This window comes from Euprymna scolopes, chromosome 13 (genome assembly GCF_053919585.1).
Source record: "Euprymna scolopes isolate OS-2025 chromosome 13, ASM5391958v1, whole genome shotgun sequence".
NCBI lineage: Eukaryota > Metazoa > Mollusca > Cephalopoda > Sepiida > Sepiolidae > Euprymna > Euprymna scolopes.
This window is the reverse complement of record NC_136494.1, coordinates 136,532,656-136,557,657: the sequence shown is the minus strand read 5'-3', so window position 1 is coordinate 136,557,657 and position 25,002 is coordinate 136,532,656. Positions and strand designations below refer to the sequence as shown.

Below are 25,002 nucleotides of genomic sequence, written 5' to 3'. Positions count from 1 at the left end.
TCTTTTCATATGTTCTGTCTTTAAAAAACTAATTTCTTAGTTTATTGATGTAGCACAGCAAAGAATGCATTATATATAGACAGTGAACTGACATCTCTCTGCTCAACTCCCAAATAGTAGCCCCTTACGTCCAAGTAGCACTGTACCTTGCTCGGATCGAAAAAAAAACAATAAAAAAAACAGAAAAATTATTCTCTCAATTTCAACAAAGAATGTATTATGTATAGACAGTGATTGAATTTGATTCTTTTATACACTGATTATTTTAGATGTACATTTTTAGTTGAATTTCTAAACTAATAATAATTAACAGTGAATAAATCATTAATCAAATGTATAGTATGTGGATTCCTCAAAGTGTTGGATATTATATCCGTTTAGGGAATCGTGTAATTCTATCATATTTTTTTAATTTTAATTTTATTGTTATTTCACCCAAAAACAAGGTGCTGTGTTACTTTGTTGTAAGGGGTAGCCCCTTACAACAAAGTGACACGGGGGTCAAATTTACAGAGATACTCTGTAGGGAGTTACACATTGCATGTTCAGTTTATAAGCATGTTTCACGTTTATTTTCATAACCTTAGCGTGATTCAGGATATTGTTTCCCTATATTTTTTTACAAAGAAATCACCGCGTATCAAGGCCCAGAGGCCACTCGAGGATAAAGGTTAAAGAATGTACAGTGGTCAAAAGGACAATATCATAGTAATCGTTAAAAGTGTAAATTTGGTAAATTGGATTACTTAAGGAGAACGGATCATCAAGAACTTGTTTACATTGGACTTGACAACGGTTATATTGTAGTCAGCTGGAAAGCAGATAAACGTAAGAGAGTTTCACAGATGTGCAGTTCTTAGGAAGAAGCTTTGTTCATGGAATATACGTTTAGGTTTAGGCACAGATAAAGAGTAGGGGAAATTATGGATAGTGTTTACAGCCAAATGAGTGTTTCTCGTGAATGTTTGGCGAGGGGGGGGGCATAGATTGGCATGAAAATAACGATGAAACAGAGACAGGCTCGCAAAGTTTCTATTTTCTATTTTATTATGATATTTTATTCTAAGTTTTCTATTTGATGATGATGATGATGATGATGATGATGATGATGATGATGATGATGATGATGATGATGATGATGATGATGATGATGGTGGTGGTGGTGGTGGTGGTGGTGGTGGTGATGATGATGATGATGATGATGATGATGATGATGATGATGATGATGCAATGTTGTGTTTGAGTATGTCTATTTCTTGATTCATAAGAATTTCAAATAATGAAACATTTTACAGATCTCATCCTATTCTCCCAACGACTATCATCCTAATCTAAATTTAAAATGAAGCGTACATGATTGGAGCTACAGTCGCTGCATGCGTCTTATTTAAGATTTTCTTCCCCTAAACGCTTGCCTTAAACTAAGGTGGAAGGGGACATCTCTCTCAAAGGGGTCACTGCTCCATCTGATACACAAACTTTCGCAATTTTATGTCTCGGTACATTTAATAAAGCGTCAACATGCTCAAATGTTTTGTTTTGTTTTTTGCGTTCTGATAAGTGATTACCCGATATAAACGTAAAAATAAAACTTCAATAGAACCTTATATACAAAATTATGCTTAATCTTTGATTAGAAAGAAAGAAGATAATTTTTTATCAGACATTAACAAACAAACAAATTTTTTAAATATGTTTTTAGTTTTATAATTTTATGAAAAAAATTGTTACCTTTCCGATAGAATGAATAGTTTGGTTTCCATAATTTCTTTCCGGTTTCATTGTTCATGGTATCATTTTTACTTTTCTTCATATTATCGAAGGTGCACAATTCAGCAATGGCTGCAGCCAATTTAGGATTTGGTGTTCGGCCCAAAAAGTCTCCTATTTTATTTACAGTCTCCAGCAAATTCTAAATTGAAACAAATATATTAATAAATAAATAAAACATTATCCATACAACGTGTTTGTAAAATCAATGACTTAACTTCGAGATTATGTTCTATATGTGCAAATAATGTGAATGGTTTGCATATATATAGGTTCAGAAACACTGGGTTTCCGGATTATTGAAACAAATACTGATCAATGTCCTTTATTATAAACATTTAACACATACAACGTTATTTCGACGATCGATAAACACTATCCCTGTGATAGGATCTTGGGTAAAATAATCCTGGACTAGGTGTTGCTACATACACTAACAAATCCATGAAAAAATGACACCAAACAAATATAACAGCCGTGGGGTTCATTATTTCAATTAAAAGTCAAATATGAACAGGTAAAATTATAGAAGAATAAAAAGCAAATCAAATGAGGTGTAGGTTGTTTAAACAGTTACATTAAATTTAGTTTAAATTTGCAGTTTTTGAAAAAATTACAAGTGCGGACTTTCTTTTTGCCACCTGTGTATAATTAACAGACAGAATAAGGATAAAATTAAATGCCACAGGTATCAATCTTACAAAATTTTTCAGTTTTCCCAGTAATTAGAAACTCTGAAAGAATTTAAGCATAAAGAAGCTTTCTCGACTGAATGTTTAATGGGACGACCCATCGGGTTTCTGGAAATGTAGAAAGGATGAGGGTTTAAGCACAGAGAAATTTTCTCGACTCACTCGATATTCAGTGGATGACTTAACGGGCCTCGGCCGTATCCACACGTCCTTAAAGAATATAGTATTTTTTTTCTTTTTACATGAGACGAGGGGTATAAGAATTTGTTAACTAAGGCTAGGCAAAGAAAATATCACCGACATATTTCTTGTTGACATAGTCTTTAATAACCTCACTACTCCGGGAGGGTGGATCTGGTCCGTTGCATACAAGTTTCAATTTACAAAGATGGTATGCATCTTTGATTCCATCCTTACCGAGATGTTCAATGAGGGACCTTGTTCCCCTCGGGGCAGGAAATTGGACCCCGTCATTGCTCATGTACGATCACCGCGAGTAATCCTTTTTTTTTCAAGCACAAAGAAAATGCATCCTTTCACGCCAATGTCAACTGAGCGAGAAAGAAAATATTTCCCCGCCTTTTTTTGCTACAGATCGGCATGTGCATGACGTCATCCGCCCCTTGGCTTTAATCATGCACACTATCTAAAAATAGAATGTAGATTTCCTGTCGCCTACGTGATCTGTAACTCTGACTTAATGGTAACGTTTACAGCTGGCCCGTTGAGCCAGGGCACCGTTTTATCGCTTCTTTCTTTCTCCGGTGTTGCTCAAGCCCCGAAATGTTCTCATCACTAGTGTGATCACCTGATTTTAAATTTTTAAGTAACGATGATACCCATTTTTTCTGAAGCAAGTCGGAACACTAAAACGATGAATTCAAGTCCTAAATCACGAGGCCTTAATTACTGCTGCTCAAACATGCGACTAGGAATATCAAAATGTTTCAAATAGTCAAAAGACAGTAGAAAGCTAGAGAAAGTTCGATCGCCATGACAACTAATTATGCCGTATCTTTTTTCAACAGTGATTTTGCAAGCTTTGAATACTTGATTGATCAAACTGTATAAGCCGTTAAAATTCATAGAAGGCAATAAAGACGAGCTGATATTTCGAGAAGCATGTTCCATCTACGACTGGAAGTCCCCACATGCTAATTATAAAAGGTTTTACGACCACGTACAGTGAAATAATTGGTAACCAGATTCAATGATGCAGTCAGTAGCATTATTACAAATACCCCCCCCTTAATGTTTCCACAATCTACCGCAATGATGAAAAAAAATGGCCACCATGAATAATTGACATAAACATTCCAACGATTACGTTGATAACAATCTCTTCTAAGTCGAAGCAGGTTGTTTTCTCAAAGTCACGATCCGATCAAAATCATACTCCTGACAAGGTCCATCTGTGTGTTGGGATCATGTTTCAATTTTGACACACACTTCAGAAAACTATTATCCTCATCTTTATAGTTGTTATTTCAGGACGCTTTGGCCGTCTATTCCTCTAGCTTTCATCAGGTGGTCAGGTGAAATCTCTACAGTTCCGGGTGAGCATTATCTGAAGATAGCGGTTTCAATCCTACCCAAAGCCGGCCAGGGGATTGGTTGTCCAAAACGTGGTGAAACGACAACAACTATAGAAGGCATTACTGAGGATAAAATTAACAGATTAACAGATTCCTATTCCATTACGGTTAACTACCTGATGAAGGCCAGAGGATTAGTCGACCGAAACGTCGCGAAACAACAACTATAAAGATAAGGATAAAAGTCCACAACTAAATAAAATAGACAAATGACTCATCTCAAAGAATTGATAATTAAATAATATTTACTTCAGAAAACATTTTCAATATTTCATTTGAATAACGTGTGGTTTCGGGGGATGCGAGAGAGTGGGATGTCTGAACACAAGAGAACAGTTTGAACCATGTCATCTACTGTGTCATCCCTTTACAACCTCGCCATACAAGCGCTTACTGAATTATAAACTTGTCTGTAAAGCCATGCAGACCATTCTCAAGCAGGTGATCATGAAACCCCTGTTAATTACCAATGTAATTTCTACATCACAACATCGAATTATACCCACAAGATCCTATTTAACTAATCTGTTGCTTATGAGTAAGTCAATGCGACTATGGACGGGGGCAATGTCCATCCGTCTGTGTGTCGAGATCGAACCTCTGAATTATAAACCTCATTTTATCTGTAAAGCCATGGAGACGATTCTTAAACAGGTGACCATAAACCACCTTATAACTCCCAATGCAATGTCTACGTCACAACATCGAATTATACCAACAAGATCCCGTTTAGCTAATTTGCTGCTTTTGAGTAAGTCGATGAGATTATGGACGAGGGCGAATAGCCAGACATGGTGTTTTTCTTTAGTTTTTCTTTTTGAATCAATCAATAAACGGTTACTCATTCGAAGACTCTATTCATACGGATTCATTCTTCAATGATGAAATATATTAAGTCATTCTTTCAATCATGTATACCTGATAGAAAAATTCCAACGATAATGTAGATGACTTTGTCTACTAGGATGAAATCGATCGATCTCTTGAATTTCACGTTTGATCAGAACCATGATCCTAACAACATCCATTCATTGTTGAACCGATTCGTTGCCACCATTCTGACATGCCCTTTAGAAACTTTTCAATCCTTCTCTTGAAAACTTCTGGTGCCGAGAAATAGCGACTGTGTGTTAAATATTCAAGACAAGCAACAAGGATGTGTTTCTGAAATATAAACCTGTGAGTCGCACTTCCATTATTTGTAGTCATGGAAACCATTCGCAAGCAGATAACCATGACCCATAGACTAACTTTTAATCACAACATTCTGTTTAAAGAATATGCTGCTTATGGAGCATTAAACAACTGAAATTATGGACAAGAATGACTTTGCAGACATAATGTACTTAGAATTTTTCAAAATATTAAAATGAACGGCTATTTTTTCAAAGGTTTTATTCATACATTTTTTTTATTATAAATCGTTCTTTCAGCATCATAACTTTCGTATCAAACTGAATGGTTATTTCTCCATGGAAGGAAGGAAGTGTAGTCTAGTGCCTTTATGATCTGTCCTCGGTCCGTTTCTGTTTCTTGCTTAGCAATTGTTAAATGAAACAAATTTTCATCTAGAGAACATATTTAAAGGGAAGTAACTCTTTGTTTTGGTGATGTCGGTTGCCTTGACGATATTTAGAGAGTAGAGTTACATCCCCTTACACATTCCAGAAAAAGGCTATTTTGTTAACATGTTTTACAGATGTCTCTCCACAGAAGACGTTTAGGGGCTAAAAATAATGTTTTTCTTCACGTAATTATTTTTCAACAAAACTTGTTTCTGCGCTATTTACTTACCCGTGAAGCTTCTTCATATGAGACAACCAGGCAGTTTGGGTTATCTTTTATTATTAGCCACCATTTGTTCATGAAGTCAAAAATATCACCAAACGGAACTAAAATTTGACAATGGAAAAACAATTACAATTCGACATGATAAGGTTATTCTAACAATCGTTAATCAAAAGTAAATTTATAAGACGATTAACTAAAATCCATATATTTTTTAAAAAAGATGAATGAAAAATTAAAATATGAAAGGTTAAAAAATAGCGCACAATTCAATAAGTTCGGGTGTTACAGAGAGAGAGAGAGACAGAGAGAGAGAGACAGAGAGACAGAGAGTGAGAGAGAGAGGTGGGTGAACGTGGAGTGTAGACACGTTTACCAGAACCGAAGGTCAGCTGACCAGATTACGTGTGAGTGACGTGGTCAGGTTGGCAGATCTGGAGATTTGATTTGGGCTTTGAAGAAGACGGACGGTTTTCCGTTGTCTCCCCCTCTTCACTGGGGAGGGGGGAGACGAACGCTGACGTGTGTGAAGAAGAACCCACACAAGCGATTTCACTTCCACCTTCTGCAGGACCTCTGGGGAAAGTGAAATAAAAACTATAAAACCCATTCATCGTCTTGGAGTGATAAATCTTCGTCAAACAGGTATCAAGTCTCCCTCCAGGATGAGAAATTTCCAGATGGTCCAACATCGAAGAAGCAGAGGTAGGTTCTGAAAATACATGTCACACACACGATTCCCTTTATGATAATCAAACACACAAACATTTATATTAGAGGCAATCATACGCACACGGAATCCTTTTGATGTTATACACCCAAACGTAAATAGTGCCTCTCGATGATAACCTCAGTGAGAACTTATATGAAGAACCCTATGTAACAAACGTTCAATTTGGTGCCGTAACTGACCAGACCACCTAGCAAGGGTGGGTTTAAAAGAAAAAAAGAAGAGAAAAAAAAGAATTTCGATTGCCACGGGAAAAAAATAAAAAAAAGGACAAGAAAAACAATAAAATGTCTGGAAAAAAAGAAAGAAAAAAGAAAAAAAAAGAAAGAACAGTAGAAAAAAAATTCAAATCAACACACACACAACGTAGGTCCCATTAAAACACTAGGCGAATTAGAAAAATAATTAAGAAAAAAAAAGAAAAGCAATACACACGTACAACCTTTTCACGAAGAAAGAAAAGGAAGACATACTGACACACAGATGTAAAACTTTATATATAGAAAATAGTTTAAAAAAATATGTTTATCGTATTAGGAATTAGCTCGTTATGAAGGAAGAAAAATATCACCTTATGTAAAAATTAAAAGGGAAAAACAAAGAATTGCCTTATTCTGTTTACCGATGAGACAGTAAGAAAATGTAATGGGAACACGCACAAATGAAATTGTTTGGAAATGTGTCAATCATAACAGCCAGTAAGTAAACCAGAAAATAAAGAAATAGAACATATGACTTTAGTAAGTGTGCGTCAGGAATGAGCCTTTTCAGCTTACCAAAAGATAAACACGTCAATCACAAATATGTGTTATGAATATTTCGTTGCATTTTTAAACTGTGAACTAAGTGTAACTTTTAATGAAAAACAATATGTACTTTTAATGAAAAACAATGGATAGGTTCTTAAATGTGATTTTTTTTCCTTTTTCACTAATTGTACGATTTTTTTTTTCTTAGGAATTTTTTTCTGACATGGACAATTTTAGTTCCATCGAGTGTTAGGATTGTCTGAGACTTTATAAGTGAGTCGTTTTATTTTATTTTAGAAACGACTATGTATTTTAATTGTAAATGTCTAGGTATTTTTTGTAAACGACTGTGATTTTTTCTTTAATTTTGAATTCTGTGGAATGGTAAAAGATGATGCACTATGCAGCCGACCTAGTTGATGACGTGGTCAAATGGGTTTCCACGAATCTGTGTTTTGTTAATTGGAATTTTGTTATTAGTAAGATGGGACTTTGTGAATGCTTATAGGATATTTTTGTATTTTTTAATTTATTATTTTTATGTGATTGATGTGTTGTCAAACGGTATTGGCAGAATTTTCTTGTTCTTTGACATGTATTTTTTTTTTGCAGAATGGGGAGGTGGAATCTTTGCTTGTGGGGTCTATTGAAAGAATGATTGATAAAAGAAAGAACGTGTTGTTAATTAATTAATTAATAATCATAATAGTAATAATAAAATTGGGAAAAGGAGAAAGAAATAAGATTTAAGCAGTGTAATAAATAAAATAAAAAAAAGAAGTTTCGGAAGAGTCAAAGGTTCAGTCGGTATTAATTTCAATTTTCGAAAAGTAGAATAAATGTTCTATTCGACATGAGTGACGTTTTGACCACATAAGTAAGGTAAAAAAAGGATAAATATAGGGTTAAATAAACTATATGAAGAAATGAAAGAAAAAAGTGGGGCGTGAATGGAATTTAATTTCTGTGGCAAGCATGTTAGAATTTTGGAGAGGTGTTGAAGTACATGGATAGTTATTAATTTCATTATTCTCGAGAAGTGATTCGAATTTTATTTTTTTTATCGTGATTTCTATTGATTTCGAGTAGAATCAACATGGAGCAAGTTTGAGTACTTCATGTATGGAAATCCGATGTTTTCCGTGAAGCTATGTGTCTTCAAGGCAGGTTGCGCTTACCGACTTTGGAAAAAAAAAGTTTTTTCTGACATAGCAGTAAACGGAATGTATTCTGTCCAGCGTGAGCGGATCTAGTTGTAATCAACTTCAAGGAGCAAATGAAATGCCCTCTGACATGGTGTAAGGGGCAGAGGGGGTGCAATGGCTGACGTGGCCATTATGTTACAAATCGCTCAAGAGAAGATGAATGAAATATGTATGCAAGTACTTAGGAAAATAGAAGGCTACCCACCATATGGAATGTTAAGAGGTTTTTTTGTTTCCCACAAAATACTAGTAATAAGAGTAGACTTATGATGAATAAGATAAGGCTTGGGATGGAAAAAAAAAATTTTTGTGTGTGCTACCTATGGGAAGAAAAGCTGATCTGTAAAGCCAAGGACGATGATAGTCCGTTTTGAAGAGGCAGATGGACCTCGATTTTATTATTCGGTTGATTGCCGAGAATTTATCGATCACGCGTAGTGTCGACGGGAGTAAAGGATGCTCCTGAAATTCTGATTTAAATTATGAAGAGACCATGGGGTCACAGGGAGTTGTTGACCTTCGAGGGCGCAAGGATTAGCGCCACATGGTATTATTTGTTGATATTATTTTACTTAGTATATTGAATATAGGTATGACAGTTTTCTTTGCCAGTGGGGTGAGCATATATATCCCATTCTTAGTAAATGTGGGAAGTAGAAAATGTATGCCTTCGCCATACATTTTGATAAAAAGGGGGAAGGAATGTTACAGAGAGAGAGAGACAGACAGACAGAGAGAGAGACAGAGAGTGAGAGAGAGAGAGAGGTGGGTGAACGTGGAGTGTAGACACGTTTACCAGAACCGAAGGTCAGTTGACCAGATTACGTATGAGTGACGTGGTCAGGTTGGCAGATCTGGAGATTTGATTTGGGCTTTGAAGAAGACGGGCGGTTTTCCGTTGTCTCCCCCTCTTCACTGGGGAGGGGGAGACGAACGCTGACGTGTGTGAAGAAGAACCCACACAAGCGATTTCACTTCCACCTTCTGCAGGACCTCTGAGGAAAGTGAAATAAAAACTATAAAACCCATTCATCGTCTTGGAGTGATAAATCTTCGTCAAACAGGTATCAAGTCTCCCTCCAGGATGAGAAATTTCCAGGTGGTCCAACATCGAAGAAGCAGAGGTAGGTTCTGAAAATACATGTCACACACACGATTCCCTTTATGATAATCAAACACACAACCATCAAGACAATCATACGCACACACAACCATCAAGACAATCATACGCACACGGAATCTTTTTATGTTATACAAGAAAAGTAAATGGTGCTCCTCAAGGATAACTATATGTAACAAATGTTCAATTTAGCGCTCCTCGGTGATAACCAATATATAACACCGGGCCTAACTAATAAAACAACACATTTTAGGCAGAATTTTATTTTGTTCGTCAAAATAGTTTCCTTGTAAGAATGCTTCACAAACAATTCGATGCCTGTTTGTAAAACTATTTATCTTTTGTCGCCAATACCAATATTACTTATTCTATGGCGCATTCTATTGAGGATTGCAAACATTCAGTATGTGATTTATTCTAATCTAAAAGTTCACTACAAATGTGAAGAACAAGTTTAATGCAGGAGCGATTTGGACTTCAAACATATGGTTAAACTAACAATTTCTCGGATGAATTCGACACACTGCTGTCAAAACTTCCAACTCCACAACTTGACACTCTTTCAAGTTGACTTGCATACATCTACGTACGTAACACACTTCTTGCAACTCGTTCCTCCTGTTCGCTTCATATCCATTTTTATTCATCTGTTTCAATTGCATAGAAATGGCGTCGTTCACGTGACCTTCAACCATAAAACCAACCTTTTGCTTTTCTTTCGTTTTTACTTTTTGTTACAAGACCGACCCTTTTGAGTTACGATTTTCTCTACAAAACAATATAGTTTTGTCATCGTTACGATCCGTTTGCAACACAGATATTTTTTGTGATTTATTTTAATCTAAAAGTTCACGCCTTTAAAAGCACCCTTTACTATTGATAGTAAATATTTGAAAGCAATTGTTGAACAAAACCCAAGTAAAAAATGTCATAGAAATGCATACAGCACTTGATGTCAATATTTCAACAGTATTTAACTATTTGATGAACATTGTAGAGGTGAAAAGTCAAAATGGGTCACGCACGAACCGAACGCTTGAATGTCATGGAGGTTTGCATTTATTTTCTGAACAGTCTTCGTTTCTGTGGTTTTTAGAGATTTTGAGAGTAGAGTTATGTCCCCTTACACATTCCAGAAAAAGACTATTTTTGCAACACGTGTTACAGACGTCTGTTTACGTAATTGTTTGTTTGTTTGCTTTTCACGTCGTTATTTTCCGATTAACACATGTTTCTGTGATACTTACTTACCCGTGAAGCTTCCTTATAGTACCCAACCAGGCAGTTTGTGTTATCTTTTGCTATTGGCCACCATTTCTCTATATGTGCCAAAGTACGCCAACCACAAAAGAATTGCAACAATTTTTTGTGGTTTTGTGTTAGGTTGTAGCTTCTCTACATCGTACTAAAAGTTGGACAAGATTTGAATCCGAGAAAGTTTCAAATTTCAAAATTGAACATTTTTCACTTACAAAACAATAACTCGATCATTTCTCATGATAAACCAATAAATATTGCATTTTACCCATGTTTTAAGGTTACTCTTTCATATGAGATAGTTGCTACTGATGTTCAATCACCTCTCTTTTTTGTTATTACATTTTCACCCCAAACAAGGCACAGTGCCACTTTGATGTAGGGGCTACTATCAGGGATATAAGTTGCAGGGATACTATGTAGGGAGTTGAGCAGCAAGATATATGTTCACATTGCACTTGAACTTCTACATGTCAGTACAGTTGGGGAAGCAGGAACCCGGGAGGGAATTCCAAAGTCTAGTAGTTCTGGGGAAGAAACTATTAGAATAGAAGGTTTTCTTACATCTAGGGATCTCTATTGTGTAATGATGGAACTTGCTGCTTGTCGGGTTTATTAGAGGTATTTACGTCGAGGGGTACAAAGTCTGGTAGTTCGTCAGAGCATCCACCATTAAAATACTTGTAAAACAGGCAGAGAGATGCAACATTTCGTTGATGGAACAGAGGTTGAAGCTTAGATGACAGTTCAGGACCTATCATGCTGGCGACTCTCTTTTAAACCCTGTCCAAGAGTGAGAGACTAGTTGCAGATGCGCCAGCCCAAATGTGACAACAATACTCCATACATGGGCGAATGGTGGCCTTGTAAAGGTACAGGATACTTTCAAGCTTAAATAACTTTCTAACAGGGTAGAGAAAGCCCACCTTCTTTGCGGCAGCCTTGGCAATGCTCTTGATGTATCTGTTCTAACTCATGTTTCATGTGAACGTTAAGCCGAGGAGTTTGAACAAAGTACTTTCAGGTAATGAAACTTTATCCATAGATATTGGTGGTTGAGAAGGTTTCTTGTAATTATTAAAGGAAACAAGCTTAGTTTTAGCAGCATTGAATGTTGCAATCTATTTTTGTCCCCATTTCACTACTGCAGATTGGAGGTCTTCCTTTAAGGTTTCTGCTATTGCCTTGGATATGTGTTCATTCATTTTATCCTCGTGCCTGTTATAGAGCGTAGTGTCGCCAGCAAATATGCCCATCTCAGAGACATTTTTATCATGGATGTCATTTATGAATATCAGGAATAATAAAGGTCCAAGGATCGACTCCTGAGATACACCACATTTATATCAAATTGTTTAGACGTACGACCATCGAGGACAATATTATACTATATCTAAGTTACCCCTATCCCGTCCCTCAGCCACTTCTAGAGAGTGGGCAAAAAAAGTGCAGCAATTTTGGTATAAATTCCAGGTTATATGATGTGCATTTGCTATTAAAACTTAACACCCTTGGAGATAAAAGGAGGATGCTCTGCTTTTTGGGACTACTTTGTAGTGTTCCATCCAACCCGAATCACATATAAGTATATACTAATACACTGTATACATATATTTTTTGGATAAAACATGAATTCAGTTAACACAGAAACCTGTTCTTTATGTGAATGTGCTTTGGACGGTGATGACGCATTGGTGGTTCAAGAAACAGAAGCTGATGCCATCAACCGTGCATGTATCGAAAGAGGTGTGAAAGTCCGGGTTGAAGCATGAAACAGAAACCTGTGTTCACAAAACGTGTCGGGTAAACCATATCAACAAAAGGAACATTGCTATTCCTCCAGGGACGGTGATTAAGCTCGATCAGTGAAAAGGAGTGCTCGTGTTTCTCTGAGACCATATGGCAATAGAACACCTTGCTTATTCTGTGGATCTGTTACTATGAAGAAAGATCCAAAACTAAAAAGTGATGAAAGGATTTTCTAAATGAAGACAGATGCATTTGTTCAGACTTTATTGATCCATTGCGAAACCAGAGGGAATGAGTGCTGCTGTTCAAAGCCGTATCAAACATTTTCGTTGTTCACATAGCTTTGTTTACCATCAGTTATGTAGCATCAACTTCTGTACAATGCGGAATATTCCCAAACAAATTCACCAAACAACAAAAAAATTAGAAGACCAAAGAACATCGATCCGGATTAAGCATTCGAGACTGTTTGTGAGGTCCTAGAGAAAAACGATGAAGGACAGTTAACGATAACCCGACTTTGTTACTAAAATGAGAGCATACTTGTATCCATGGTATGCGGAAATGTATACCGCAAAGAAAAGCTGCTGTCGATATGGAAACTCTGTATTCGTGACGGAAGGATATAGTGGCTTTAAAAACATTGACATTTGAGGAAAAAACCTGTGACAATCTTCGTGAATATTGCAATTCACTCCAGGAAGATGATGAGGAAGCACAGAAATTAGCAATTCTCCAAACCGCGGCAAAACTCATCAAAACTGATATCAAGACAACATTTGCACCAATGGAGGGTAAGTATCCAACAATCGTAGCCAAACAAAAATTAACAGCCACATCCCAGCAAGTTTGCGGTTCTATTTGTAACATCTATTTGTTGGGAAGGACACGTTCAGAAAGGTTGCTGGTATCGAACAAGCAACTGTTCAAGCAGTGCGCCCAGAGACTGTTATTGCGCTTCTACAGCTTAGTGCCGTGGTGCAAATGCACTATTTGGATATGTCACGATTTTTGATTGATCGTCTTTCAACCGTTGATTTGTTTCATCATATCCAGAGGTACAAAGTTTTGAAATGAACGCGGCGTGTTTACTTGCTCCCAAATGTGTTAGGCAATGATATAGGCTTTTTTGATTAGTCCCTTTTAATTGTGGGAGATAACGTGGATCATAACATTATAATGTTGGATGGAAAGGTACCTTACATCGGATGAGAATGGTCACAGCCATCAAACCAGGGAAGCAAGCCAGTCATGTTATACAATGACAAAAAACGTCTGACTTGAAACTTGTTGAAATGATAATGATCGACATTATAGATTCTCGCTTTCCAAAGCATGAAAATTTGAAACTTTACCATAATCGAATCTTGTCCAACCTTTAGTGTGATCGAATCTGACATAAAAAAAAAACATAAGAAAATAAAATGTTGTATTTTTTGTCAATTGGTTGCAATGAAATAGTTGCAATCTTCTGAATCATCACATGTTATTTTTAATCGACAATGAGAAAACGCGGCACCCAATTCGAAGACATCTTTTTCAATGACAAATATTCAAACAAAATGGCGAATACACTGCCTCTGAATATCTTTCACTCTTCTGCTAACTTATACAATTTCAATTTACGATTTGGCCAAAAGAAGTCTTATTTATGTTTTCCAAGGCAACTACTAAATTTGAGCGATCTGTGCGTTCAGCATCATTTGTGTCTGGACGACTGTGTGTAAAATCAGCATATCATGTCTTCATGCTAGTTTTCAACTAAGCAAATATCGAATAGAATTAACAGTTTTGCTTCAACAGTATTTTTCCCATCAGAAAGCAATGCTTCACCAACAAGATTCAGTATTTTTTATCATTATTTTATGTCTTCATGATGTTTTTCAATGGAGCATAGACAGAATAAAACTTAACAAGTTTTTGCTTCAACAATATTTTTCTCATCAGAAAGCCATTCTTTATCAATATACAAAATTCAGATTTGTCCATATTTTAGCATTTGCAATAACTTATAATAATAATTTGATAATTGCAATCTGTTTTTGCATTGAAATAATTGCAAACAACACTCTGAATTATCAACATATTTTTGATCGACTGTAAACACAATGGCAATCAATTTGAACACAAATTTTTCAATGAGAAATGTTCATGGAAAATGGTAAATGCATTACTTTCTGTTATCTTTTGCTCCTCATTTAACGATCAGCTAAAAGAAGCCTTTTTATGTTTTCCAATACAACTACTGCTTTTGGACGACCTGGATGACCGCGTGAAAGTCAGCATACTACATCTTCACAGTAGTTTCCAACGGAGCAGAGACCAAATAAAACTAAACAAGTCACTACTTTGCTTTAATAGCATTTTTCTCATCAGAAAGCAATTCTTTATTAACATATAGAATTAAGATTTGTTCTATTGTTTTGTAAATTTCAACAGTTTCTTCACTTAATAAATGGGAATTTGTAAATTAATCATCCGAGTCCATACAAAATTTTACATGTACCATTTGGAGGTAAGTAGTTCATACAAATCATATATTTTTAGTGGCGACATCTATATGTGAGACACAGAACTTATTGAGTAATTTGTTATATAAAGATGAAACTGAACTATTAACATATTTAAAATTAGATATACTTTTAACTGATATATCAATATATTAAGAAATAAAAAAATAATAAATATCGAATAAAAAATATATAAGTATAAAACTAAAATATCAATATATGAAAATATGAAAACTAAAAAACACTCGTAGTAAAATGAGTGATAAAATGAATTTCAGTAAAAGTTTTGCACCACTTTAATGTCTTCTTACGAAAATTAAAATCAAAATAAAATGTCATTCAAATTTTAATAAAAATAAATTACATGCTTTTAAAACTATAGAAAATCTCTAAAATATAAAATATAAGCTTATGCGGTCTTAATAAGAAATTAAAATTCAAGGATTCTTTCTTAATTAGTGTCTAATGAATATGAATTAAATTTAATGCAAATCTGAAATATTTCAATTTTCAAATCAAAGGTTGTTTCTATATTATACCCCCTTAAAATCTAAAATATTCTGCAGAAACTGAAATTTGGCGGAATACTTACTAATTGATGTCTAATGCATATTTTTATAAAAACTGAATTTTTACAAACATTTTCACCAAGCCAAAGTTAAATGAAAATGATAAAGAGTTCAGTGCTAAAAGTTACAGAAAACAACTTACACACAATAATACTGCGACACGTACGATTTGAAAGTTTAGTACTTTATCAAAATCTTTAAAAGAATACTAGAGTTATCTGTAATAAACAAAAAATATCAAGAGGCAACGATGCCAGACTTTCAATACTCTACGTTCTGCTATCAAAATCCTCTCAAATGCAAAACATAATCCACAGCTTATACAACTCGCCCTTTCAATAGTCAAGTCCAGAATCCACTTGCAACACATGATGCACTGCTGACACAACTCGCCCTTTCAATAGTCAAGTCCAAAATCCACCCTTTATGAAAAATCAGGGTTTTTTTATATTCAACCGGAAGCGTTTCATTTGCCTATTGAGCAAGCATATTAAAAAGCGGCCGTTTTTTTTTTTCATTTATTTTCTCTTCCCTCCTTCTGTCTGCACGAAATATTACAAGCTTCCGAAAGAACAGGTTTGTCACAAAATTAAATCATTTAATCACATTATCGATAGAGATAGTAATATTAAGAATAAGGTTAGTAATAAAAAAGAAAATCACACTTACGGTTCTTTTCCATAAACATCTCAAAGAAGCTGGAAAACGTTCCATTATACTCCTTGTAATACAATCCAAATGTATGTTTGTAATAAGAAACGACCACGTCTTTCGGGTTTCGTACAAGAAATATTATTTTGTTCTGAGATAAAACAGTTTTAGGCAGAAATTGTGGTTGTAGGTGCGTATTAAATACACGTGGTGGGGGAATATCTGCAAATTTGTTTTGTGGTGTCAATTCCAACATTAATTCTTCTTTCACTCCTTGGATTCTCTCAGCTTTACTCTTTAGTAACATACTAGTCACTTCCCAAATCCAGTGCGTTCCTAAAACAGAAAACACAATATTTTCACAATTTAATTTAAAATTATTACTTAACAATCAACTGTTCTACACTTTCAAAGAATTTCCTAGATAAAATTCGATACACAGCTGTCACAATTCACTTCTCAAAATTCGACACTAAAAACAAAAACTCGTTACACCAGAACTCAATACTCTGCTGTAAAAGCTCGTCACTCCAGCACTTGACGCTCTTCTGTCAAAAATTTAAATCCAAAACTCGCCACTCTAAAACTCGCCACTCCAACACTCGACGCTTTTCTGTCAAACTCGCCACTACAAAAATCGATATTCTTCTGTCAAATCTCGTCACTTCTAAACTCGCCACTCTAAAACTCGTCACTCCAAAACTCGCCACTCCAACACTCGGCGCTCTTCTGTCAAAACTCGCCACTCCAACACTCGACGCTCTTCTGTCAAAACTCCCCACTACAAATCTCGCCACTTCAAAACTCGCCACTTCAAAACTCGCCACTTCAAAACTCGCCACTCCAAAACACGACACTCTTCTGTCAAAACTCGCCACTCCAAAACTCGACATTCTAACACTCGACACTCTTCTGTCAAAACTCGCCACTCAAAAACTCACCACTCAAAAACTGTACACTCTTCTTTCAAAAGTCGACACTCAAAAACTGGCCACTCCAACACTCGGCGCTCTTCTGTTAAAACTCGCCAATCCAAAAATCGACGCTCTTCTGTCAAAACACGCCACTCGAAAACTCGCTACTCCAACAATCGACGCTCTTCTGTCAAAACTCGCTACTCCAAAACTTGCCACTCCAACACTCGGCGCTCTTGTGTCAAAACTCGCCACTTCAAGACTCGATACTCTTCTGTCAAAACTCGCGACTCCAAAACTCTCCTCCAAAACTCGACGCTCTTCTGTAAAAACTTGCCACTCCAAAATTCGCCACTCCAACGCTCGACGCTCTTCTGTGAGAAATTCAACTCCAACACTCGACACTCTGTTGCCAAAAACTACATAACAATGTTATAGGTTGTCTTCGTATCTGTGTCTGAAATACAAACTCACAAAATGATTATTTTGTCAAGATTCCTCTCAAGTATTGGTTATCGTTTTCACAAATATTTGAATATCGAAATTTTTTGCTTTGTTTTTTTTACTCACGTTCACAAGACATAACCACGTGGACTATTATTTGGGACGATTATTTGCCTAGGAAAGAATAACAAGATGTTGGTTTACATTACATTTGAACGTCTGCATAACCAGGAAAGCTGGTAGCAGGAAGGGAATTCCAAAGTTTAGCTGTTAGCAGAAAAAACAACTATTAGAGTAGAAAGCGTTCTTGCATTTAGGGACCTCAACAATGAAGGAGTGAGATTTTATTGCTAAGCGGGTTTGTCGGGGATATGTACATCGAAGGGGCACAAGTGTACCGAGTTGATTAGAGCACATTCCATTAAAATATTTGTAAAACAGGCAAAGAGATACAATATTGTAGCGATGGGAGACGGGGTTGGGGCTTAGTTAATAAAGTAAGACCTATTAGATTGAAAACTCTTTTTTTTAGACCCAAGAGGGAGAAGTTAGTGGTAGATGCATCTCAGATGTGACAAAAATACTCCATGCATGGGCGAATAGTGGCCTTGTAGAGGTACAGGATACTCTCAGGTGTGAGTTGTCCGCTAGCGCGATAGAGGGAACCTACTTTCCTTGCAGCAGCTTCGCAATGTCCTTAATGTATTTGTTCCAGTTCATATTGCCCGCGAATGTTAGGCCGAGAAGTTTGAAGGAGGAATTCTTATGTAGGGTGTTATTTGTCATGGGTATCGGTGGTTGGAGAGGGGTCTTGTAATTGTTAATAGAGACCAGCTTAGTTTTATTACCATTAAACTTTACCCTCCATTTACGTCCCCCATTCCACTACAGTTTGGAGATTATTTTCTAATAGTTCTGCTATTGTTTTAGATTTATGTACATCCGCTCTTCCCTCAGGCATGTTATAGAACGTTGTATCATCAATAAATATATTCATCTTGAACACAATATTATCAGGGAGTTCGTTTATGAATATCAGGAATAATAGTGGTCCAAGGATCGACCTCTGACGCACTCCCGCATTAATGTTATGCCGCTTGGATGTAGGTCCATCAATGACAAATGTCTAAGAAGGATTTAATTATATTTAGTATACGTCCAGTTTTACCGTTGCATTTAATTTTCATTAGCAACCCTTCGTGCCAGACTTTGTTAAAGTCCTTGGATATACCAAGGGCTATAGCCCTGGCTTCACAAGTGGAAATGGAAACTTAAACAACTTTTTTGGATTTTACCGTTATTAGATATTTTACCTTTCACTAGACTATCCATTCACGTGAAATCACCTTTTTCGTCACCCTATTCCCTCTGCTTCACTATTTGTTACCAAGTAAGACCTATGACTTATTGTGACGGGACACCGGACGATGCCGGGTGTCCCGTTCAGCTAGGTGAAGATAAGAATGCTTATGGCCGGGGGGGGGGCGTGCTGATACTGTGTCAAAGATTAAGACAGGCGGTTGTTCGGCAGACATGATATCTGTTTTAATGGCGGAAAAAAGGAGATTATTCTTCTAGTTGGATCTGGTGAGAATGAGTTTTTAATTGATTCGGACAGTCTCGAGAATTGGGCTCCAAAATGTCTGCTCGGAGTCGGGGACCCGCAGTGTGTTAACTCAGAGACCACCAAGCTAGTTTGACAGATATGTTCACAAAACAATAGAGAAAGAGAAAAGAATAAGATAACAGAGGGATAGAAAAAGAAATTCACAAGAGAAGAAAGAGGGGGGAATAGAAGATAATGGAGAAAAGGAAGGAAGATGCTTTTGATATAAACAACGATCGCCTACTCGAAAAAGAGTTAGAAGGGTTTTGGCAGTCTTTGGCTAGCGAGCGAAGCGTACACATCGGCTCTCGCCCCGCCTGGGGTGAGAGGCAGGGGCAAAAATCTCAGTAAGGACTAACTTAAAAAGATATTGTTCTTAGTTAGAGAATTAACCTGAAATCTCAAGTACCTGCATCAGTGCATCACGAAGCGCGGATAACGAAAACATGACTTTAAACAAATGTAGAATGATTGCAAATAATTATTTTATTTGGTTTAAACGAAAATGACCTCAGAGTTTTTTCTTTGTTTTTTCGATTGCCGGCATAAGTGAAGATGCAGTTTATTTCAGGTATGCCCTGACGCCAGACGACGAAGACACCGACACGAAACCAGATTGACGGCCGAAGAGAACAATGTTGCCACACGGACTTGGGGTCATGCACGTTTAACGTGCCTTGAGCAGCGGAGGTATGTTTTCCAGGGACCAGTACGAGTCTGGTCACGCTGGAGGGGTCCACCACTGGACGACGCAGGCCCGGGACATCGTGTCCCGTTACAACGTGATGCGCGTGACGCGTCCGTTACAGGTGGTGCCGATGACTTAGGACCATCACATCTGGAATGTGCACGAACGAGTTGCCACGAAAACAGTTTGAAGCGTTTGGAACTCAGTTCTCTTGAAAAAAAAATATATAAAGGAAATGGAAAATAGCACAGAAAAATGTTTAGAGAAAAAAAAAAGGAAAAAAAAAAATAGGAGAAAAAGAACGATTGAAAAGAAAACTTATCGAAGAGAAAAGAAAGACTGACATTGAACGTACCGAAGGGAAAAGAAAGAGTGAAATTGAACTTTGAGGGCATAAATAGCCGTCGGAATGCAGAAAAAAATGTGCAGCGAGACAGGGAAGTGGAGATATGGAAAGGAAGGAAGCAGACGAGAAAGGTAGGGGCAGATTTTTATTGGTTCCAATTGCTTCGCCCAGATTTTTTTTTAGGCGCTGTTGTCAGGGTGCTTTTCGTTGGTTACGTATTCGGTAAAGATTTTTTTTTTCTTAATATTGCAAAGTATTGTTGATTTTATTTTGTCACCCCCAAAGAAAAAAAGTGAAAATGAAATATGTATTTGTTTAAACGGGTTGATACGTTGTTGTATTGGGGCATTAAGAACAGTCGCGCATATGTTATCACTGATATGAGAGAGAGAGAGAGAGAGAAACCGGCAGTCGGGCACTCTGGCAGTACCGATGCCATTCTAAGACCGTTAAATAGACGGTGGGTGGGAGAATTTTATTAAAACTAGAGAAAAGAAAGAGAAAGGAAAAATTTTTTTAATTTGTTGACAATTAATTCCATTATTGAAATTTAGTTTTAAGTGTTTAAACTGCCGTATAGGAGTAGATTTGATCCAAGTATGTAGGTATGTGCAGGCGTGTGCGTGTGTATGCGCGTGTACGGGTGTATAGGTGTGGTTACCTAGATAGATAAATAAATAAAGAAATAAAAGGGAGGAAGAAAGAAAGAAAAAAAAAGAAGAGACGCCATTTAGAGGCATATCAAACGGGTAGCAATAAAAACCAGACAACCCCTGATAGCGGAGGGGGGTCATAAAGATGAGATTAGCCACGGTTAGGCACGCGTAGAGGTCAAGGAAAAGAAAGGAAGATAAGAAACAAAAAAAGGGGGAAAATTAAAAAAAAGAAGAGACGCTAATTAGAAACATATCAAACGGGTAGAAAAAAAAACAAAAAAAAAAACAAGATCGACAAGCAAACAGAGGAAGTCATAAATTATGAGACACGCGCCAGATGAAGGGAGAGAGGCGAACAGAATAAAACAGAATTGTAGCACCCTATTTTTATTGATTGATGTATATCCTGAATCGTTTATTTTTGAAAATCTATTCTTGCCCTAGTCAGGTATTCAAATCTTTAATTAGTCATTAAAAAAAAAAATAAATAAATAAAAATAAAATAATAATAATAATTATTATTATTGTAGTTAAGAAGAAGAAAAAAAAAACTTAATGATTGAGGGATGTTCTGTGTTTAAGGGTTTCTATTGGTCGCTCGGCGGCGAACTCCATTGCTCTTACGAAAAAAAAAAAATGGGCTTTAAGACATCCTAGTACCGAAGGGAACGGGTGGTTGGAAGACGTAAACCCAGTGCACGGTTTGCAAAATGATCAAAGGATGTGGCACGAGAAAACATATTGTGAGGTTGTTGGAAAGTGTGCTGGTCGCGTGGGACGGCGTAAGTCCAGTGATGAAAAAAAAAGAAAAGGAGACCTGTGTGATTGTCAGGTAGGGTAACACGAGAAAACATATTACCGAGGAGTGTACAACGGGGAAAGAAATTGTAAAGTCATCAGAGGATGTAATACGAGAAAAGGAAAACATATTGTGAGATTATTGGAAAATATACTGGTCGCATAAGACGGCGTAAGTCCAGTGATGGGACACGAAAAAGGACCTGATTGTCAGGTGTGTTATACTAGGAGAAGGTAATTACTCCGTCAATTTTTTTTTTTTTTCTGCCTCGTTGGAGGGCGAGGCTGAGTACCCTCCCTGGTATTCGAAGCAGTATACCAGCCGACCAGGAGCCTGGCGGAAAAGAAAATGCTTCACAAAGGGGGCATGGAGTTATTGTTCGCTGACGGCTGGGTGAGTACAGGATGCCTAGAAACGTTTGTTGTTACCAGTGAGAGTGAGAGAAGTAATAATCTAATTGATGGTAGTGTTAAATCATTTAAACTGTCGAGTAGAATATCTTAAAGAAACTAACGGTGCTGATATTGTTCTGTTTTGGAAAAGAGAAATTTAGAAATGCTCAGTCGAGAAGGATTTCTCCCTCACGGGACGGGGATTGAATATTGTTAGTGTAGCGTTGAAACAGTTGTTGCACTTGGTCTCTGACCAAAATGGCGCTGCTGGGACAAATTATGGGACTGAAGGGCAGGATTGCCTCGGTCGGGGAGGATCTCTCCTTCACTGGATGAGAATAGTGCATGTTGGGTGTGGCGTTAGGGCAGATGCTGTACCTTGTTCCGAGTGAGAGAATGCCTATGGGACAAGTGAAGGTAATAAAAAAAAAGCTTGGGTATCGTCGAGCTTAATGAAAGCTGTACAGGAAAGTGCAACGTTGTGTAAGTATGGTTTGGAAAACGTATTAGCTGTGGAGGAAACTTAGTCTCCTTGCACCGGGGTACTTAGGAGAAACGATATGCACCCTCCCCAGCTGGCACGCCTATGTTGTTTTATATTTGGGACCATGGGGAAGAAATTGAGATGAAAGATTTTGTTGCCGTCGGTTGGATCGATGCACTAGAAATGTACGTGTGTGTGTATCTGGTTGGTGTGTCTGGAAACTTTTGATCTCGTAGAAGAAAGAATTAATTGTATTTGGGAAATTCTGGAAAAAAAGAAAAAAAGAAACAGTTTAGTTGAGGACGGACTAGATTGGGAAAGGAAGGGGAGTGTCAGAAGGAAAGAAAAAAAAGAAGACGAAAAAAGAAAAAATGGATATGTGGATAGGATTTGTTCAATGAGGTGTGAGAAAAAAATCTGGAAAGTGTTTTTTAATTTGCAGATAGCTGGATAAGGATGTGAGTGGGGGTCAATGATGAAGAGACCTCCCCAATGTTAAGTGTAGGGAGAAATCAGGTGACCGTAAACCACAGACGGCAGCGCGCCTGGGCGGGGCAGGGATACCAATGAGTGCCCTCCACCAAAACCTGGATAGGGTGCATGGGCTGCAACTATCGACAAAACCCAAGGTTGCAGCACAGTCAATCCCTAAGCCATTATTAACAACAAAAAAAAGAAAAAAAAAAGAATGGAAGAAAAAAACAAATATAAAAAGTGCAAATATTTTTCTGATTGTTTTATGAATTATGAGAAAGAGAAAATGAACAAGTAGTTAAAGGGTGTATGAGCCCTCCTTTGATAGTGAACTGAGCATGGTTATCTTTCCTCAGTTGCATGCACATAGATTAAGGCATAGAGAAGGACCGAATATTGAAAAAAAATGAAAAGAAAAGAGAAACTGTTTTGCATGTACATGGGTTAGTCACCTTAAAAGGACTAGTAGAGAAAAAAAAATGAGAGTTTAACAATCGAAAAAAAAATATATGCATGTATACAATCTCATACACCGGGATAAGCAGAACCATTAGAGCAGAACATTTTTGCATACCAACCGGACCATTGATACAGGAACATTTTTGCATGCCGAATGGACAATTTTTGTTAGTTGCTGTTAATTGACCTAGACTGTAGAATTACTAATTTCGGAGCCGGCTTCTGATGCAGGTCGCGTATATGCCAATTATGGCTAATTGACAGGTGTAAGGGGAGGGCGGATGTGACGGGACACCGGACGATGCCGGGTGTCCCGTTCAGCTAGGTGAAGATAAGAATTCTTATGGCCGGGGGGGGCGTGCTGATACTGTGTCAAAGATTAAGACAGGTGGTTGTTCGGCAGACATGATATCTGTTTTAATGGCGGAAAAAAGGAGATTATTCTTCTAGTTGGATCTGGTGAGAATGAGTTTTTAATTGATTCGGACAGTCTCGAGAATTGGGCTCCAAAATGTCTGCTCGGAGTCGGGGACCCGCAGTGTGTTAACTCAGAGACCACCAAGCTAGTTTGACAGATATGTTCACAAAACAATAGAGAAAGAGAAAAGAATAAGATAACAGAGGGATAGAAAAAGAAATTCACAAGAGAAGAAAGAGGGGGGAATAGAAGATAATGGAGAAAAGGAAGGAAGATGCTTTTGATATAAACAACGATCGCCTACTCGAAAAAGAGTTAGAAGGGTTTTGGCAGTCTTTGGCTAGCGAGCGAAGCGTACACATCGGCTCTCGCCCCGCCTGGGGTGAGAGGCAGGGGCAAAAATCTCAGTAAGGATTAACTTAAAAAGATATTGTTCTTAGTTAGAGAATTAACCTGAAATCTCAAGTACCTGCATCAGTGCATCACGAAGCGCGGATAACGAAAACATGACTTTAAACAAATGTAGAATGATTGCAAATAATTATTTTATTTGGTTTAAACGAAAATGACCTCAGAGTTTTTTCTTTGTTTTTCGATTGCCGGCATAAGTGAAGATGCAGTTTATTTCAGGTATGCCCTGACGCCAGACGACGAAGACACCGACACGAAACCAGATTGACGGCCGAAGAGAACAATGTTGCCACACGGACTTGGGGTCATGCACGTTTAACGTACCTTGAGCAGCGGAGGTATGTTTTCCAGGGACAAGTACGAGTCTGGTCACGCTGGAGGGGTCCACCACTGGACGACGCAGGCCCGGGACATCGTGTCCCGTTACAACGTGATGCGCGTGACGCGTCCGTTACATTATCAAATACTTTTGCAAGCAAAATCCGATCCCGCATTTTGCTGAATCCTACCCTCTGATGAGAAGGAA

At 37.3% G+C, this 25,002-nt stretch overlaps 1 protein-coding gene across 1 annotated transcript in view; it reads right to left on the bottom strand.

The window, feature by feature from the left end:
- LOC145292337 (uncharacterized) overlaps window positions 1-25,002 on the bottom strand; it is a 68,077-nt gene that overhangs the window by 5,663 nt on the left and 37,412 nt on the right. Inside the window, exons 8-10 of the mRNA XM_080138668.1 lie at window positions 16,404-16,721; window positions 5,852-5,949; window positions 1,732-1,912 (exon numbers count right to left, since the gene is read on the bottom strand). Coding sequence (XP_079994794.1) covers window positions 1,732-1,912; window positions 5,852-5,949; window positions 16,404-16,721 — 597 coding nt within the window. The remainder of the gene's footprint in view (window positions 1-1,731; window positions 1,913-5,851; window positions 5,950-16,403; window positions 16,722-25,002) is intronic.